This window comes from Sus scrofa, chromosome 6 (assembly GCF_054392235.1).
Source record: "Sus scrofa isolate SSC_HxYL_T2T_F1_AM1 chromosome 6, Sscrofa_HxYL_maternal_Yorkshire_Landrace_v2.0, whole genome shotgun sequence".
NCBI classification, from domain to species: Eukaryota; Metazoa; Chordata; class Mammalia; order Artiodactyla; family Suidae; genus Sus; species Sus scrofa.
In genome coordinates this window covers 49,803,904-49,824,463 of record NC_139388.1, presented here as the reverse complement: position 1 = coordinate 49,824,463, position 20,560 = coordinate 49,803,904, and the positions used below count along the sequence as shown (strand labels likewise).

The window sequence follows — 20,560 nt, the reverse complement described above, 5'->3', positions numbered from 1 at the left end:
GGCTCTGGGGCCTGTGGGAAATGTAGTCCAACACCTAAAAGACATTTGAACCGAACGTGGATCCCACCAGCCGCAGAGACTCCTCCGCGCCCCGCGACCCCTGAGGGTTCTAGGGCGCGCTGATCGCTCGCCCTCGGCAGAGGGGTTGCAGCTGGTGTTCCTTCAGACGCCGAAGTGACGGGTGACTGCCCTCTGCGAGCGAGGTAAGGTCGTGTAAGGAACGAGACCGCAAGCCGAGGAAATAATCGCAAGCCCGGGTCGGGGAGGGCAGAAAAGGGAACCGGAAGCCCGCCCAGCGCGGGCCGAGGAAGCGGACGAAGAAGCCTGGCGCCGGGAAGGCCCGGTGACAGTCAGAAACGCCAGGCCGTGGAGGGAAGAGGGAGCCGGAAACCCGGCAGAGAAGGGCCTGAGAGGGAATCGGGACTCCCGGCGGAGGGAGGCCGGGCTAAGAAGGGCTGAAGCCGCGCGGAGGGAGTTCCAGCGGGAGAGCGCCCAGGAGAGGACTTCATTCGGGACTGTACGTGCGTGTGGGACCCTAGGTCCGTGGTCCTGAACCAGAGGGTTTTGTTGTTGTTGTTGTTGTTTTCAGTTCTGCCCCTAGAGAAAGCCCCGACACCCTGCGAGGCACGTAGTACCGAGGAGCCGTGTTTGACTGCTCTGGTGTGTTCACCGCCAGGAAGTTCCCTGGAGTCCTTTTCCAGACTCAGAGCCAGCCATGGTTCTGATACATGTCCTCGTAATTTAGTTTTGTCAGTTCTGCAATTCCATATGCCTCCTTTAGTTCATCCTCATTCTGTAAGATCTATTAATGTTGTGTATTTCTTTCTTTTTATTTCTGGAAAGCATTCCATTGTGCAAATGTGCCACAATTTGATTTTTCATTTTCTTCTCTATGAACATTGGTGTATTTCCAGATTTTATATATTACGAATAACGCTGGCATGTTTCCATTTCTTCTGAGGAAATACCTAAGAGGAAAAAATTGCTGATAATAGGTTAGGTTTATATTTAACTTTTTAAGAAGCTAACAAATTTGTAGAACGATTAGTTGTGATTTGTGTTTGAGATTGCATGACTATCAAGTGGTTTCTGAGTTTGACTTGGTATTGTTTTATAGAATTATGAGATGGGTTCAATGGAGTTAGGAATGTCACATAGGGCCCATTGAGTTGTGGTTTTGTGAAGTGGGTTAGATTATTGGACACCAAGTCTTATTTATCATGATTTTGTGTGTTCATTCCATGATAACTGTGAAAGTGGATCACTGCATAAGTGATACTAATGAATGACTGAGAAACTCTGTCGGTTTGATTCTGCTTGCAGAATTATGTCTGTTACTGATCAAGTAAAATAGCAGTATTAGATATATCCCAAGGAAATGAAAACAGGATGTTAAAGAGGTATCTGACTCCTGTCTCCACTGCAGCATTATTCCCACTAGCCCAGACATGGAAACAACAAGTGTTCACTGACAGATGAATGGATAAAGAAACACTAACAGGGGTTCTGGTTGTGTCTCAGTGGTAATGAACCCAACTAGGATCCATGAGGACGTGTTTGATCCCTGGCTCCACTCAGTGGGTTAAGGATGCTGTGTTGTGAGCTATGGTGTAGGTAGCAGACAAGGCTCGAATCTGGCTTGGCTGTGGCTGTGGTGTAGACTGGCAGCGACAGCTCCAATTTGACCCTTAGCTTGGGAACTTACTGCCACGGGTTTGGCCCTAAAATAAAAGAAAAAGAAACACAAACACACTGGAGTATTATTTGGCCCTAAAGAAAGAAAGAAATCCTGCCATTTGTGACAAGATGGAAGGACACTGAGGGTATTATGCTAAGTGGAATATATCAGACCGAGAAAGGCAAATAATATGTTCTCACTTGTATGAGGAATCTAAACACCACCCAAACTCTTTGAAATAGAGAGTAGAATAATAGTTGTTGCCAGGGGGTGGGAGAAATGGAGAGATGTTAGTCAAAGGTGACAGACTTTTAGGTATAAGATAAATAAGTCCTGGGGGGTGTCTAGTCTATAGCAGGAGTGACTAGTATTAATAAAGCTGTTTTTTATATACTTGGAATTTAAAAGATTAGATCTTAAATCTTATCCACAAGCAAAAAAGGCTAATTTTGTGAGGGGAGAGAGGTGTTAACTAACTTTATTATGGTGATCTTTTGGCTATATATATATATATATATATATTTATCAAATTCACATAGTACACCTTAAAATTATATATGTTACTCAAAAAAGAAGAAAGTAAGAGCTGAAATTACAATTTCTTTCTTTCTTTCTTTTCAATGGCCACACCAGTGGCACATGGACGTTCCCAGGCCAGGGATTGATTTTGAGCCTCAGCTACGGCAATGCTGGATCCTTTAACCCACTGAGTTAGGTCAGGGATGGAACCTGCCCTTCGCAGCAACCTAAGCTGCTGCAGTCAGGTTTTTAACCCACTGTTATCACAGCAGGAACTCCTAAAATTATAATTTCTAGATTACTGAATTGCATACTTGGAACACAATCTAAACTAATTCTAATATGTTGAAATAACTAGAGTTCAATAGGTAGTACACCAGAAAAATACTTTTTTACCTCTGTGTACTACTTTTAACAGATCTGAATGAGGTTTTCTGGAAATTATGGGTGATTTAATAACTTTTTCAGTTACTCTTAGCTAAGGAAAAGTATCTGAAATTCTTTGAATCACAAGGTCGGTCTCAGTAATTAAAAGTCATTTTCTTTCTTTGTCTTTTTAGGGCAGTACCCATGTCATGTGGAAGTTCCCAGGCTAAAGGTCCAATCAGAGCTGCAGCTGCCAGCCTACACCACAGCTCACAGCAATATAGGATCCTTAACCCACTTAGCAAGGTCAGGGATTTAACCCACATCGTCGCGGATACTAGTCGGGTTTGTTACCCCTGAGCCAAGAGAGTTACAACAGAAACTACTAAAAGTCATTTTCTAATAAAAATATTTATTGTAAAAGTAAATATTTAAATTTCATGTAAAGGAAAAATTTCTTCCATCTGACTGGAGCCTCTAGTGTGGAAAAGTCTCTTTTATTTCCCTAACCTGTATTATAGAATGGTTAATATTTAGCATGATAAATATTAATGTTTAATAATAACTGCTTACTATTAACTAGGCAGATTTAATCATGTTGTTATGGAAACCCTAAGGTAAACGAGGTTTCACATCACATGGTTTCTTTTTTTTTTTTAGGGCCACACCTGCAGCATATGAAGGTTCCCAGGCTAGGGGTCGAATCAGAGCTGCAGCTGCCAGCCTACACCATGGCCACAATCACATGGTTTCTTATGCATCCCTTCTTTCTCCCTTGTTCATTTTTCTAAAAAGCATCCAAAAGAGCAAAGGTCCTTTCCTGAAAATCATAAAGCCATGGCTCAGGTGAGATGATGTTCTTCTCTCCTTTCGAAATAATCTTTTTCTCCTAGCATATCTGAGCATTTTCCCATCTTGAAACATCCTGGAGATAGGATTCCCTTAAGGATAACCTTGCCTTATCCATGTTCACTTATTCATTGCATATTTCACTTAGCATCTCCTTTCTCATGCCCCACAGATGGAAATACATTCTCCTGAATTAAGTAAGCATATATTTCCTGAATGAACCTTTCTTGTCTAGACAGTGATTTAATGTCTAAGCAGTGAGTGCTTAGAAAAGCCCACACATAGGAAAGCCTTCATTATGTCCACACGCCTTGGTTTTCTCGTGAGTAAAGGTGGATGTGCAAAGAATAGATTATAATATTAATATACAGCAAGAAGGGAGGTCCCCGTGTTACACCGTGTCTTTTCCCCTCCAGCTCACCTTTATGGATCATGTTTCTCCATCTCTTAGCCCAGGAGTGCTCTGTCCCATTTACCTGTCTCCATTCTGTAGCGTGGAAGTTATCTATGGCTGAAAGAGCAGATAGGAAAGCCTGCTTTCTATATACAGTAAAGGACTGGAGAAGAGAGGGGACAAGAGGAGCAGACCCATGACGACAGGAGCCTAGGAATAGAGCAAGCCTTCAGACTCAGTAAAATTAGAAATGGCACCCTAAGCCTTCCTTTGGTCATTAATTCAATACTGTTTACTCTTTTTGTTTGTTTGTTTGTTTGTAGGGCTGTAGGTGTGGCATATGGAAGTTCCCAGGCTAGAGGTCAAATTGGAGCTACAGCTGCTGGCCTATGCCACAGCCACAGCCACGCCAGATCTGAGCTGCAGCTGTGACCTACACCAAAGCTCACAGCAATGCCAGATAGTTAATCCACTGAGCAGGGCCAGGGATTGAACTCATATCCTCATGGATACTAGTCAGGTTCATAACCCACTAATAACCCACTAAGCCACAATGAGAACTCCTCAACACTAGGCACTCTCTTCTCCACTCCTCCCTTACTGGAGCTGCAGGTGCCAGCCTACCTCACAGCCATAGCAATGCCAGATCTGAGCCATGTTTGCAACCTCCACCTCAGCTCATGGCCATGGCAGATCCTTTACCCACTGAGAGAGGCCAGGGATCGAACCCACATCCTCATGGATACTAGTAGGGTTCATAACCCGCTGAGCCACAATGGGAACTCCCAAGAAGTTTAATTTTTAATTAAAAAAATTCCTAAATAGAGAACCTGGTTGAATTCTGCAGGAAATAAAATTGATCAACACTGTTTTAGAAATTCTTTCAACCCAGGGTGCGTGACATTCAGGTGAATAAACAACAACCTCTTCTGGTGAATAAACAACTTCTTCCCCACTGAAATGAACTCTGAAACAAAAACTACAAATCAACAAGGGAAAAGCCATCTTGGAAGAGTCAGCACGTAAAGAAATAAGAAAGTTGGTGGTAGGTGGGGAAACTGGGTAAAGATGGTCAAAAGGTACAAACAAGTACTGGAGAGACACACCACAAAAGTTACCATAACTGTAGTTAACAGTGCTGTGCAGCATGTGTGAAAGTTGCTAAGAGAATAAATCCTAAAATTTCTCATCACAAGGGGAAAAATCTCCTTTGTAACTATGTGAGGTGACATATAACTTACTGTGGTGCTCATTTCACAACATATACAACTGTCAGGTGATTATGTTGTGCACCTTAAGCTTTTATAATGGGTGAGGGGTTGGGGGAGAAAGTTGGCACCTACAAGAACTGCCTATAATATGACAACATAAAAGAATATGAAATAAATGTTTAAAATGGAAAAACAACAAAAGCACAATACATAAAAAAAAGAATGCAGATATTAAAAAGAATAAAGAGGGAGTTCCCTGTGGCACAATGGGTTAAGGATCCAGCATTGCTACAGTTGTGGTATAGGTCATCACTGTGGTACAGGTTCATTCCCTACCTGGGGAACTTCCATGCGCTGTGGGTATGGCCAAAAAAAATAGAAAACTTTTCTTTAAAAAAAGTGAAATTTCCAGGAATAAAAATCAAGGGAAAAAAATAACTTAGAGACTTAACACAACTGAAAAGTAAATTATTGGCTTTAAACGTATATGTGAGGGAATCATCTTGAAAGCAGCACACAGATAAAAGAAGAGAAACTAAGATATAGGAGAAAAAAGCTTTAATACCCATCTAATGTCATAAAAGGAGGGAAACAGAGAAAGGAGAGGAGGCATCAGAAAAGAAAATGGTTTAGAACTTTCCGTAATTAAAGTTGTGATTTCAAGATCTGAAAAGAAGTTGTAAGCAAGATAATGAAAGTAGATCTAACATCTAGATACATCATGATACTGCAAAATAACAAATCTGAAGGAAAGAAAAAGAAGGAAAAACATGTTACCTAAAAAGAAGGATGATTAGGTGCAAGAGATGTCAGAAGACAGTGGTCTGGAGAAAACCATAATTTGAAAATACACATGTACCTCAGTGTTCACTAAAGCATTATTTACAACAGCCAAGACATAGAAGCAACTTAAATGTCCATTGACAGATGAATGGCTAAAGAAGATGTGGGACATATACACAATGGAATATCACGCAGCCATAAAAAATAATGAAACAATGCCGTCTGCAGCAACATAGATGGATCTAGAGATCATCATCGTAAGTCAGTCAAATAAAGACAAATATCATATTATTACTTAGAAGTGTAATCTAAAAGAATGATACAAATGATCTTATTTACAAAACAGAAACAGACTCACAGTCTTAGAAAATAAACTTATGGTTAAAAAGGGGAAAGGTGGGGGATGGAGGAATAAGTTTGGAATTAACATACACTGCTATGTATACAATAGATAATCAACAAGGACTTATGGTATAGAACTCCGCTAAATATTTTGTAATAAGCTATAAGGGGAAAGAATCTGAAAAAGCAAAGATATATGCATAAGTCAATCACTTTGCTGTACACCTGAAACTAACACAACACTGTAAATCAACTATACTCCAATATAATATTTTTTAAAAAGACAATGGAATAATACATTCAAAATGATAAAGGAAAAACAGCAGTCAGAATGGGACAAACAAGCATTCTCTTGGTGTTGCAGAAGATTAAGGATCTGGTGTTGTCATTGTACTGGCTTGGATCACTGCTGTGGCACAGGTTCAGTCCCTGGCCTGGGAACATTCACATCCTGTGGGCATGGAAAAAAAAAAAAAATGCGGCAAAAACATTTTAAGGCACAGACGGAGGACTGTTTCACTGGAGAATTTCTAAAAGATATACATTAGCAAGAAGCAAACTGATCCCAGAAAAACAAAATGAGATAAAATTGGTTGGGAAGTTTAAGTGTATACTAAGTGATAATATTAATTAATCGTGTTTCAAAACAGATTAAAAGCACCAACTAACAACAGGAAGAATATACTTCAAGAATTCTGAGATCTTTTTTGAGATACTAATTAATTAGAAATCAAAGATGCAAGTTAAAAATTTAAGGGTAACCTCTAAAGTCAATAGATTATTTTTTAACCCTATAGAAGGGAAAGGATAATAAAACTTGACTGTCCCCATAGAAATCAAGAGGTTGAATCAAAGAAGCAAGTACAAGGGTGATTAAAAAAAAAGTGAGGAGGAATTCCCATCATGGCTCAGTGGTTAACGAACCCAACTAGTATCCATGAGGACTCAGGTTCAGTCCCTGGCTCCGCTCAGCAGGTTAAGGATTCAGCATTGCCGTGAGTTGTGGTATAGGTGCAGACGTAGCTTGGATCCCACATTGCTGTGGCTGTGGCGTAGGACAGCGGCTACAGCTCCAATTCATCCCTGGCCTGGGTGCAGCCCTAAAAGGATTAAAAAAAAAAAAAAAAGTAAGTAAGTAAGTGGGGAGATGGGCTATGGAGCTAAAGGGAAGCCTGACACCAGCTCTTGGAAATAAAGACTCAGCAGACTGGCATGTCACTCAGGTTCTGACACTGAAGTGCAGTGTCCTTGCCTTTCTGATTGTGGTGGGAGGGACACAGCAAACCCAAATGCTGACTGCAGAGAAGAAGCGGAAAGAGAACTGGCGTTAAAGATTAAGGCCTATCACTTTCCACTCCTTTCTGCCATTACTCCAGTCCGGAAGTTTATAGGAGCTAAAGGATGAGTGTGAACTTTGTTATATAATTTGATGTAGAAATGGGCTATCTCATGACTAGCAGATATCCCCAGATCTAAGCTCAGGTGGAGATAGTCAGTTGCAGGGCAATGTTCATGAGCTTTGTGGTCAAGCAGGTCTAGATGCAGTCCCCACCTGCACCATTTTCAGTTGTTTATATCCCTTAATATTACTGAGCCTTGTTTTCTTCAGATACAGAATGAAGATTGACCTGCCTGCTCTACCTGCCAGCTGTAAAGGAGGGAATAAGTCCCCTTCTCTTGAACTGTTGTGAGAATGAAAAGAGAGGAAGTATACTAAGTGTCGGCAACGTAGTCACTAAGTAAAGGCAAGAAAACTCAGAGAATAAGGAGATTATATATATCATATGGAAGTTAAAAAGGGCCAAAATTTAAGTCCACTTTTTAAGTTCTAAAATTCAGGTGTTGGTCAGAATCACCTGGGAAAGTTGCTGCCGGTGCTTCTGTATAGCAACCAACCCAGATGAACGCAATCGCCATCTATAAGGTAAGTCCCAGGCATCAGTAATTTTAAGGTCTCTATGAGATAATTGTGGTGCAGATCAAGATTTGATAGTCCTTACTTCTAAGGTTTTTTTCCCCCATGATTTCTCTCTTAGAATAAAATCCACGCAATTTCTCATGGATAACAAGGCCCTACTTATTTCATTTTACTGTGCCCTCTTCCCTAAAATCCTTTTCCTTTAGTTCCCAAATCATAAAATATTTCTTACCTCCTAGAACTACCTGTCTCTTTCACCTCCCAGAGATGGGCTCATTGTATTGTTTCCTCCTTTTTGTGTGTGTCTGATCTAAAGGTTGCATACCCAAAATGATTATATCAGCTGACCTTACCAAAGAAGTTCATGCCTATATCTTTCTATCCTAGCACCTGTTTCAATACACATTGATTTCTCTTTATTTTATTATTTAAATTAATGTATTTATTTCTTCACACCTAAAGTTCCACAGGGGCAGATGCAATCACTTTTTCCTAATCCACTAAATAACAAGCTCATAGGGCAATGCAGTTGTTAGTTACATAACAAGTTAATTAATGAATAAAGGAATAGAAATTTCAGTGAGAAAAAGGCAAAGAAGATCATGGAAAGACAAGTGAATATTATTTAACCAAAACATTAAGCAACAGTTACTATATATATATATATATATTCTACCTCCCATCTCGTATTTTACTACGGTAATGAAATATCCTCTTTCCTATATTATTCCCACTTAAGATGAGAATAAAAGTATATCTATACTAACATAGCCAAAACCAACCACTCATATTTCACAGAAGAGCATCTAAAAAAGTTTTTTGGATATTGTTAACAGGTATACCATACTGTAAAGCTTATAAAGTTTTGATCAGAAAGGCTTGGAGCTACAAAGGAGAATATGCTAACTCAATAGTATGGAGAAAGGCCTTGATAAGACCAGAATGCCATGGGTTCTATGACAAATGATACATTAAATTTTGGCTAGAGGGTGGTAATAAAGATTAACAAATAGCCTAAAGAAAATCAGAAGTGATAGATGAACCATGCATAAAATGGAGCCAAGAATAATTTTCCTATGGCTAAAGAATGGTATGTATGCTAAAGGCAAAATAAAAAAAGCAACATTATTTGGCTGCAATTAAATAGAGACTGATGATAATGAATGAGCCAAAATATCTTCACCTGTAAATAAACACCCTACTAAGTAAGTTTTGGGTCAGTTGTGGATAGGCAATCAAAATGAAAAAACATCTAGAAAACCATGATGTTAAATACATTATATAGGAGTTCCCTTGTGGTATAGCAGGCTAAGGATCCAGCATTGTAACAGCAGTGGCTTGGCTTGCTTTTATGTCACAGGTTTGATCCCTGGCCTAAGAATTCCCACATGCTGCATGCATAGCCCCTGAAAAAAGACATAATTTTTTAGCAGTATCTAGGGCATAAAACTCTAGTAGCCAGAGTATAAGTAATGGACCTAAATGCTTATATTAATACAAATAAGATAACAAAATGAAGCATCCACCTCAGCAACTTAAGGATAAAAAAGAGAAATAAAGAAAAATGAAGGAATTCATGAATATGGAGGTGGAATGTAATGAGTTATAAAACATGTTAAATTATAATAAAATAAAAACAAGAAGAGGGGAGTTCCTCTTGTGGCTCAGTGGTGATGAATCTGACTAGCATCCATGAGGACACTGGTTCGATTCCTGGCCTTGTTCAGTGGGTTAAAGATCCAGCATTGCCCTAAGCTGTGATGTAGGTCACGGACACAGCTTGGATCCTGCATTGCTATGGCTGTGGTGTAGGTCAGCAGCTACAGGTCCAGTTTGACCCCTGGCATGGGAACTTCCATATGTGGCAAGTACAGCCCTAAAAAGACAAAAACAAACAAACAAAAGAACAAACAAAAAAAACCTAGAGGAGAAATCACCACCACCACCTACAGAGCATGTATTTCTATTTAAATGATAAAAGACTCATGCCAATCAGTTTGAAAATATAGATGAATAAAATTCTAGTTCTAAGCACCAGAAGACATACAAGGTTGAAAGAGCTCAATTTCAGGAAAAAGATGTTCGAAGGCTTAAAAATTAAAAAGCCAAAAACTCCTGTTGGTTTCTCATGCTGTGGTCACTAAATACCAATGCCCATTTATGAACTCAATAAAGAAATGTTTGAAACTTGATCTATGGCAGGGAAAGTACAAGATGAGCCCAGAACATATTGTGCCAGGAAAAAAGTAGCTTTCAAATACCAATATTTTCAGCAAGTGGTGCTGGGGAAGCTGGACAGCAGCATGTAAATAAATGAAACTGGAACACACCCTCACACCATGCACAAAAATAAACTCAAAATGGCTTAAAGACTTAAACATAAGACACTGTCAAACTCCTAGAAGAGAACATAGGCAAAACATTCTCTGACATCAACCTAACAAATGTTTTCTCAGGTCAGTCTCCGAAGGCAACAGAAATAAAAGCAAAAATAAACCAATGGGACCTAATCAAACTGACAAGCTTTTGCACAGCAAAGGAAACCATAAAAAACAAAAACAATACAACTTACAGAATGGGAGAAAATAGTTTCAAATGATACAACTGACAAGGGCTTAATCTCTAAAATATACAAACAACTTACACAACTCAACAGCAAAACTACCAATTGAAAAATAGGCAGAAGACCTGAATAGACATTTCTCCAAAGAAAGATATACAGACGGCGAGCAAACACATGAAAAAATGCTCGACATCACTAATGATTAGAGAAATGCAAATCAAAATTACCATGAGATACCACCTCACACCAGTCAGAATGGCCATCATTAATAAGTCCACAAATAACAATGCTGGAGGGGGTGTGGAGAAAAGAGAACATTCCTGCACTGTTGGTGGGAATGTAAATTGGTACAACCACTATGGCAAACAGTTTGGAGGTACCTCAGAAAACTAAATATAGAACTACCATATGACCCAGCATCCCACTCTTGGGATATATCCTGACAAAACTTTCCTTGAAAAAGACACATGCACCCCATATGTTCACTGCAGCACTATTCACAATAGCCGAGACATGGAAACAACCTAAATGTCCATCGACAGATGAATGGATTAAGATATGTTATATGTATATACACAATGGAATACCCCTCAGCCATTAAAAAAAAAAAAAAATGCCATTTGCAGCAACATGGATGGAACTAGAGACTCATACTAAGTGAAGCAAGTCAGAAAGAGAAAGACGGGAGTTCCTGTTGTGGTGCAGAGGAGATGGGTCTGACTGGGAACCATGAGGTTTCAGGTTCAATCCCTGGCCTTGCTTAGTGGGTTGGGATCTGGCGTTGCTGTGAGCTGTGGTGTAGATCCCGCGTTGCTGTGGCTGTGGCGTAGGCCGGCTGCAACAGCTCCAATTGGACCCCTGGCCTGGGAGCCTCCGTATGCTGTGGGTGCAGCCCTAAAAAAAACCAAAGACATAAACAAAAAAGAGACAAATACCATATGATATCACTTATATCTGGAATCTAATATACAGCACAAATGAACCTTTCCACGGAAAAGAAAATCATGGACATGGAGACCAGACTTGTGAATGCCAAGGGGGAGGAATGGGATGGACTTGGAATCTTGGGTTAATAGATGCAAACTTTTGCCTTTGGAATGGATAAGCAACGAGATTCTGCTGTATAGTGCTGGGAACTGTATCTAGTCACTTGTGATGAAGCATGATAATGTAAGAAAAAGGAATGTATGTATGTGTGTGTCTGGGTCACCTTGCTGTACAGTAGAAAACTGACAGAACACTAAACCAGCTATCATGGAAAAAAATAAAAATCTAAAGAGAAAGACAAATAACCATATGATATCTCTTATATCTGGAATCTAATATATGGCACAAATGAAACTTTCCACAGAAAAGAAATTCATGGACATGGAGAACAGACTTGTGGTTGTCAAGAGGGAGGGGAAGGGAGTGGGATGGATGGGGAATCTGGGATTAATAGATGCAAACTATTGCCTTTGGAATGGATAAGCAATGAGATCTTGCTATATAGCCCAGGGAACTATATCTAGTCACTTATGATGGAGGATAATGTGAGAAAATAATGTATGTGTGGCTGGGTCATTTTGCTGTAAAGTAGAAAATTCAAAGAACACTAAACCAGCTCTAATGGAAAAAATAAAAATAATATGAAAAATAATTAAACAAAAAGACTAATAGATCATGTTAATAGGCCACAGACACCACCTGAAATGGCTTTAACAAGCCAGCATCATAACTAATAAAAATAATAATAAAAAATCAAGTATTTTTATAAACATTTTAAATAAATAACAAATAATATCTAATGATACTAAAAAAGATGGCCAGGTCTCAATTCAAGGGTCTGGTTGTAGGAGGGGAAGGTACAAGGTGAGCCTAGCATATCTTGTGTCAAAGAACAAGAGTCATTTCAAAGATTAAAATATTAAATCTCGTGTCCACAGAAATCAGCTTAAAGAATTTAGCCAATATTCTAATAACAGCATTTTAGGGAAAAATATGGAGGTGCTGGTCCTGGATAAGATGGAGTGAGGACATAACTGTTTCTGACGGTCAAGAGTTTAGCTATAGTTAGCTAGGTCTTCTGCTTCAGGTCTTTCATAAATCTGCAGTCAAGGTGTAGGGAGCCAGGGGTCTCAATCTGAAGGCTTAATTGGGGAAGAAACCCCTTCTCAGCAAATATGCTTTTGGCAGCATTCAGGTTTTTTGCAGGCTATTTGACTGAAGGCATCCTGTTTTCTGTTGGTTCTTGCCCAGAGGCCACCCTCCGTTTCTTGCCACATGCACCTCCACAATATGAACATTTTCTTCATCCAAGCTAGCAAGGGAGGAGTTCTATCATGGCTCAGCAGAAATGAATCTGACAAGCATCCTTGAGGACAAGGGTTCGATCCCTGGCCTCACTCAGTAGGTTAAGGATCCAGTTGCTGTGAGCTGTGGTATAGGTCGCAGACACAGTTCAGATGCTGAGTGGCTGTGGCTGTGGCTGGCAGGTATAGCTCCGATTCGACCCCTAGCCTGGGAACCTCCATATACCACAGGTGCAGCCCTAAAAAGGCCAAAAAAAAATTTTTTTTTTCATCTTTCTGTGACTGATTTCCAAGCTAGGTCCCTGATCTCTCTGTATGCAAGTCCCAATATTACTCCTACCCAGTCCTAAAAGCTTCGCAAAACATGGTTGTCTCAACACATACCAGTCTTGAGGACAGTCAGCTGCCAGTCTTATATTTTCCAAAAATGCAAAGAATTTCTAAGTTTTTCCATAAGTAATCAAATGGGGCCAATTTTTCTTAATCATCCCTCTGCTATTCTTTGGATGGCCAAATACCTCTTCAAGGCTTAAAGATTAACTGTAGCTCTTCTTGAAAGAAGGGTGAACTTACTGGAGATGGTAGACATTAATAGAAGAATAGCGGGACCCACCAGAAGCACCTTGGGCTGTTTGACATCATACTTCACTGGTACGGGAGGAACTGGGGACAGCTTCTTAGATCTCTGTTACACAGGATGTTTCTAAATAAGGAAATGTCTACATTTGATCTAGTATATAACTATGTGCGAGAACTAAGAGAAATAGCAGCTTACAAAAGCCAGGGTTAAAAATGGTTCAGAACTTGTCAGTACTCTTCAGGATTTCCCATTTGGCGAAGCACAGAGACCACAGATGTGAGAACTGGGAAAAGAAAAGTTGGGCTATTGTTGCAGGACTGTGTACAGAGAGATGGGACACCAAGGCTTATTTCCAGGAAGGAGTGTTTATCCGTGCTGGCACTGGCTCAGCGGATTCACATCTAAAGGCTGAGCTGCAAGTGCAGCGGGGTGTAGCCTTACATACCCTTCATTAGCTTCTCCTTTATGTTTCAGCCCCATTGTCTTCCTTGTAGGGTAGCATGCATTCTGTACATTGATTGGACGGACTATGTTACAGTTACACATGCGCACATAGATGCTGATTATGCCACGTTGCCTTCTCTTTGTTCTGGGAGGGCTCTTACCACACTGTGAGACTAGATGTACCTCTCAGCTCCCAGAATGAGGCACAATTAACATGAGCTCTTTTTCTTCTGTTTTCTTGCCTGTAAACAATACTTGATCAACATCCACAGAACAGCGGTCAGAGGGATTTTAGACAAATCCAAATTTTCATACACAAGGAACGCAGTAGCAGGCACAGATACCAAGCAGAGGTTCTCCTGTCTGAAAGTAGGATCCAGACACTTGAGCAGGAGGTTTCTGGCCCATCCTCCATCTAATACTGGCCTGGCCTGGACCTGAAATTGGGCACACCTGAAATAATCCTCCTCCCTCGATTCCACTTCCAGGCCTACAAAGGGAAGGCACCATCCACCAAAACCTCCTCTGTGGCCTAAGGAACTGTCACATGTTGTAAATTCCAATAAGGCCCACAACAGTATTTCACAGCCCGCATGTTCTTCCAGAATTTTGCCACTTAACCTACTTCATCAAGAAGTAGAGATTATTTCCCTTCCTTTGAAAAACAGCCCTCTTGATGAACAGCCTGGTAGAAATGACATTGTGTATCTTCATCAATGCTCTATAATTTTATAATCCCGTGTTGCTGTAGCTGTGATGTAGGTCAGCAGCTACAGCTCTGATTCGACCCCCAGGGTCCACAAAATGGACCAGTGGCCCAGCCCATGTCACAAATCTAAACTTAAGTCAGCTGGCATTTCCTAACCTACACCTATCACAATCCTCCAACTCAGCTTTGGCTAGCTTACCTTTTGCTAGAAAATAGGACCAGCTAACCTTATAAGGAAATCTCTGACCTCTTAGCCAATCATGTTGTTTCTCTGCTGCCTTTTCTAACATTCTATAAAATTCTCTATTGCCCAAAACCCCTTGGGAAGAGTGCTCTACTGCTTGTGACATGCTGTACTCCACCAATCCATGGACTGTTTCCTTTGAATTAGACATCAAAACTCATGAGTACATTGTTTTACTTTTGTTGTTTGACACTACATACAAGGAAGTATAACAAAACATTGATTGGGTTGAATTCCTTTTTCAAACTAAGGGTTAGAGAGGTCTTTATTTATTTAAAAGATTAATTTGTGTGATTTTTATTCTAAAAAACACCCCTCAAAATCACAAACATAGGCAGGAGGATAAATTTTGAAGAATGTATATCTAAATGTTAACTGATTATTTCCAGATGCTAAAATTATAAGTACATTTAAGTTTCTATTTTATAAGTTCAACTTGGATTTTTTTTTTTTTTTTTTTGTCTTTTTGCCATTTCTCGGGCCGCTCCCGCAGCATATGGAGGTTCCCAGGCTAGAGGTCTAATCGGAGCTATAGCTGCCAGCCTATGCCAGAGCCACAGCAACGCGGGATCTTAGCCGCGTCTGCAACCTACACCACAGCTCACAGCAACGCCAGATCGTTAACCCACTGAGCAAGGGCAGGAATCAAACCCTCAACCTCATGGTTCCTAGTCGGATTCGTTAACCACTGCGCCACACGGGAACTCCGACTTGGATTTCTAATTGTTTTCAACAAGACTGCATTCATTCCATCATCAGGAATTAACATCTATTTGCATTTAAAACATTTTTCTAAAGAGCTGTAGAGAGGGCTATCTTCTACTTATGAAACTAAGCAAACAGACTATCAAGATGACAGCTAACAGCACTAAAACCAGTGTTACTGAAATAAATAAACCCACCAAGTCTAGTACCTTCTTTTACTGTATTTCATAAACATAATGAGACACTTTTCATGGTAAGATTCACCTGTAGGGAGTTCCCTTCATGGCTCAGCGGTAACAAACCCAACCAATATCCTTGAGGACGCGAGTTTGATCCCAGGCCTCATTTGGTGGGTCAAGGATCTGGCATTCCGTGAGCTGTGGTGTAGGTGGCAGACACGGCTAAGATATGGCATTGTGGTGGTTGTGGTATAGGCTGACAGCTACAGGTCCGCTAGCCTGAGAACTTCCATATGCCACAGGGGCGGCCCTAAAAAGACCAAAAAAAGAGAAAGATTCACCTGTGAATGTGTGCAATTCAGGTGACACTTTCAAATTAAACAGTGGGAGTTCCCGTCGTGGCTCAGTGGTTAACGAATCCGACTAGGAACCATGAGGTTGCGGGTTCGATCCCTGCCCTTGCTCAGTGGGTTAACGATCTGGCGTTGCCGAGGGCTGTGGTGTAGGTTGCCGACTCGGCTTGGATCTGGCGTTGCTGTGGCTCTGGCGTAGGCTGGTGGCTACAGCTCCGATTAGACCTCTAGCCTGGGAACCTCCACATGCCGCGGGAGCGGCCCAAGAAATAGAAAAAAAAAAAAAAAAAAAGACAAATTAAACAGTGTTTGGTCCATGGTAAAGGCTTAATAAATGTGGCTTTATCACACTGTCTTTATTGAATGGCCAGTTAATGTACCATATTGGAGTATTGGATATAACCTTTGAAAAATGGGTAAGAAATGCCATTATAATAATTAAACTGATTTATAATTTAGCAATTTCTTGAGTTTTTTGTTCATAAACATTAATACTGCATAGCATTATATATTCTTATATTAGAACCTCATCTATATAATACTAACCACTGGAATATAATGTGATTAACTTTATATTTACATGATACTGTAAATCATTTTGGGACCAATGTTCCTTAATGTTCACTTCTAGGTATAAATTAATGGTTCTGGCTCTATGGTTCAAAATCTGTTTGGATCCTGTACACCTTTGAGCATCTCAAAATTATAGATTTTTTCCCAAGAAAAGTATGCATTAATAAATATATAGGAGTTCCCTGGTGGCTCTGTAGGTCAAGGACCCAGCATTGTCACTGCTGTGGCTTGGGTTCATTCCCTGGCCCTGGAACTTCTGCATGCTTGAGTGAGGCCAAATAAATAAATATATAAATAGACAATAATTTGGTATATAATTCTAAGATAAATTATTTAAGGTGAAGGATACCTGTTCTAGACCATCTAAGCATATGGCTCACTTTCTTACTTACAAGTGCCCATTACAATTAACTTCGTATTTTCATTGCTCCTTACATATGAATGTGGAATGACTTAGGATATCCACACAATAATAACAGGTTTGGGGGATTTTTTGTCTCTCTCTTTTTTTTTTTTTTTTTTAGGGCTGCACCCAAGGGATAATGGAGGTTCCCAGGCTAGGGGTCGAATCAGAGCTGTAGCTGCTGACCTATGCCACAGCTCACAACAATGCCAGATCCTTAATCCACTGAGCGAGGCCAGGGATTGAACCTGTGTCATCATGGTTACTAGTCAGATTTGTTTCTGCTAAGCCCTGACGGGAACTCCAGGTTTTTAATTTAAGCACTTCTTATTGTCAGCCACTGTTCTAATGCTGATAATAGTAAGTCTCCTAATCCTCATAAAATCCCTTTGAGATTAATACTATTATTTGCATTTTTCAAACAATAAACTCTGAAATAGAAAGATATTGAATATATTGCCCAAGCTTATGAATACTTACGAGACCAAGATTTTAATTCAGACACTCTAGATTATGGGTCAGCAAATTTTTCTATAAAGGACCAGACAGTAAATATGTTAGGCTTTGTGGGCCAAAAGACAAAATCAAGGATATTATGTAGGTACAAATATAATGAGAGAAAACAAATTTCCACAAAATTTTTATTGACAAAATTCAAAACTTTACTTATGAACTCTGAATTTTAATTTCATATAATTTTCACACATCATGAAATATTGTTCTCCTTTTGATAGGCTGTCAATTATAGAAAAATGTTAAAGCCAGTCTTAGTTCACAAACCATAAAGAAAATAGGCTCTAAGCTGAATTTGGCCTGCAGGATCATGGCTTTGTTGACCTCTGCTCAAGACTCAAGAGACCATCATACACTACTGACCCTCAGTGTACACCAGCATGTGACTCGAAAAAAAAAACTGATGCTGCCAAATCTTATACAAGAACTGGTTGGTACCACATAAATCTTCTCATTCTTTGAGAAAAAAATTCTGCCCTTCTTGAAAGAGATGTCGCTGTATATACCTCCCAATAATATTCTGACCCTTAAAGGCCTCTAAAACAGAAGGCTGTTTTTACTGAAGACTATTACTGAAATCAGTCAAACCTTATCCTACCTTGCCATATTTCCACTCATGTCTTTGAAGAAAAACTGAAGTATCTGATGTGTAATTCTCACTGGTCTCTTCCTTAACAAATCACCATGTAAAGGGGAATTGTTTTTTGTGTCATGAGACTGCTTAAACAAAAAGAACCCAAGGCACAGGTGTTGCCAAGTGGTTATAGAAAATTTAACTGTAGGAAGGGCATTTGATGAGGAGCTGGGAAAAAAGGGGATCCATCCTTATGTTACGGTCATCAACTAAGGAGAGGAGGCCTAGAGACCAGGTAAATGGATTAGCTGCTGTTTGACAGGGCATTTAAAATGAAGTTATTCTATATCCCAAAAAACAAAAATTCACTCCATGAAACAGAAAGCTCAAAATGATCTCTAGATTGGCTTTGAGATGTACAACTGCAACACTTTTCTCCTTTCGTGGCTATTTTGGAATACAGCAAAACTTAGAAAGAAGAGGGAATCATGACATAGCAGGTCTTTCATACCCAGGCTAAGTAAGAACACATTCTTCATCATTAGCAAACCTCCATCATCCATGTTAAAAATACCCAATGGAAGTATGAGAAAAACAGGAGTACTGTTGATCCTTCCCTGCATCATAAAAGTCAGGTTCATTGAAGCCTAGGACTGGAATCTGTTTCTATGTTCCCAGCAGTTTTCTGTCCACAGAGCAATGAAAATGCTGTAGATCTGCGATATGCAGATTGCCCCCAAAAAGCTTCAGGAAGAAACTCTGGAGGAAGGAATCCTACTCTTGGTGCCTTAATATTACGTCTTCCCAAGACCTGGGGTGGGGGGTGGGGGCAATTCCAACTCTAAAATCACCATAATGGACCCAGAGCTGTGCTTTTTTTTTTTTTAGTTGGAACTAAAAAAGTCTCAAAAAGTCAGTTTCCCTTTAACAGCCATTTTTGTGCAAATAACATTTCCATGCAGTGTGGCTATAAGGTGAAAAGACAGAGGAAGTGAAAGAAAATTCAGTGCAACAAATTCCGAGAAACCATAGGATTTACAGTTAACTCCAGAACAAGTTACATTTAATATACTGCCTGCCTACTGTGCCTTAAGCACTAGGCTAGACAATAGACACAGGTTGCAATGATGAAGGCAGCAAGGGCCCTGTTTTAGAACTGGGAGCATCTGTGGTTACAGGGGCCTCAGAGTCTTTCACAGGCACAGACTGAGTCACGCAGGGTTCTCGTGCAGCGATTCCTCCACAATAGAAAAGCAAAAATGAAGCTCTACCCTCCTAAAAGTAAACAAAAGCCACACTACGCCAGTTTTGGTCACTCTCCAGTCGGTCACAATAGTGCTGTCACAGGATCACTTGGTCACAGTATTAAAACCTCACAGTCGCCAATCAGGGTCATTAACGCCCCGCCCCCACTCGTAGTCCTAGGAGCCTCATCTGCACCTGAACCTGCCCCCACTCACATGCATACACGCCCGCTCGCGCTCTGACATAGACTCATAATTACATCTTACACTCACAATCACACACACACACCACAAACACCTTTCTCAGCACCTGATCCACACAAACCGGTGGCTGCTTCCTCCTCCAGACGCCACCGAGCCTGGGAAACTCCAGGCCTCCTGCAATGAGCGCCTCCCGCCCCACGGCCCAGGTCACCTCAACTCACCATGTGGAAAACTATAACCGCAAGGCTAGTGGAAAATGAACCACAGCCTGAAGCTCATGAGTCCCCCCAGGACCTGCGGGAAACGAAGTCCAAACCGGAAAAGCGCGGACACAGACGCAAACTGACCCGAGCGCCCGCAGCCGGGAGAGCTCGGTCGCGCACCCCGCAGCCCCGTGGACTCCTGGGAGCTCCGGCCCGCACGGGAGTGCGCAGGCGCAGACGGCTGAGCCTGGGCTCGGGTGAGGTTGGTAGGTCTAAGGGGCTCGGAGGAGGCGGGAACTGGGAGCTCCGGCCCGGGAGGGCAGGCTGGAGAAGCGCGACCTGGGGAGGGGGGAATTCCGGGGACGGAACGAGGCGTCCAGACTGGGCCTGGTAATTGTGAGGAAGGAACGGGAACCGGGCCCGTCCGTGGCCAGACACTCAGATCTGTGCGAGCGGGGCCTCGGGCGTGGTCGTGGGCGTGACCCTGAAGGTGACAACCTAGTGTGACCTGGAGCGAGTTTTGCGAGGGGAGATTTTGTCTGTTTTGATCCGAAGGAAGCTCCATCGCAGGGAGCGGGGCGTGTGTGTGTGTGTGTGTGTGTGTACACGTACCAAATGGAGGCGGCCTCCTGTGCCGAACCTGCTGCGTTTTGGGTGCTTGCCACTTTAGGAAATGTGGCAGCTGATTGTGTGTGAAATTGGACTAGTCTTGTTGCTG

The 20,560-nt window shown here is 41.1% G+C and overlaps 1 protein-coding gene and 1 long non-coding RNA gene across 14 annotated transcripts in view; one reads left to right on the top strand and one right to left on the bottom strand.

The window, feature by feature from the left end:
- Positions 1–22: 22 nt before the first annotated feature.
- The window catches only part of ZNF382 (zinc finger protein 382), a 36,148-nt gene continuing 15,610 nt past the window's right edge, over positions 23–20,560 (top strand). For 3 of the 12 annotated variants that reach the window (XM_084960663.1, XM_084960657.1, XM_084960667.1), the window contains exon 1: positions 20,064–20,104. Coding sequence is in view for 2 of the 12 variants with exons in the window: in XM_084960655.1 (XP_084816781.1) it covers positions 19,862–20,108 (247 nt within the window). In the remaining 10 variants the exon portion in view is untranslated. Of the gene's footprint in view, positions 204–19,782; positions 20,333–20,560 lie in introns of those variants that run through there. The other 9 variants (XM_084960655.1, XM_013998422.3, XM_084960658.1 and 6 more) reach the window with 7 other exon arrangements.
- Positions 6,089–20,048, bottom strand: LOC100525875 (uncharacterized). 2 transcript variants are annotated; one of them, NR_201391.1, is given in 3 exon segments: positions 6,089–6,593; positions 7,067–7,242; positions 19,861–20,048. It is a non-coding gene; the product is annotated as an uncharacterized LOC100525875 (long non-coding RNA).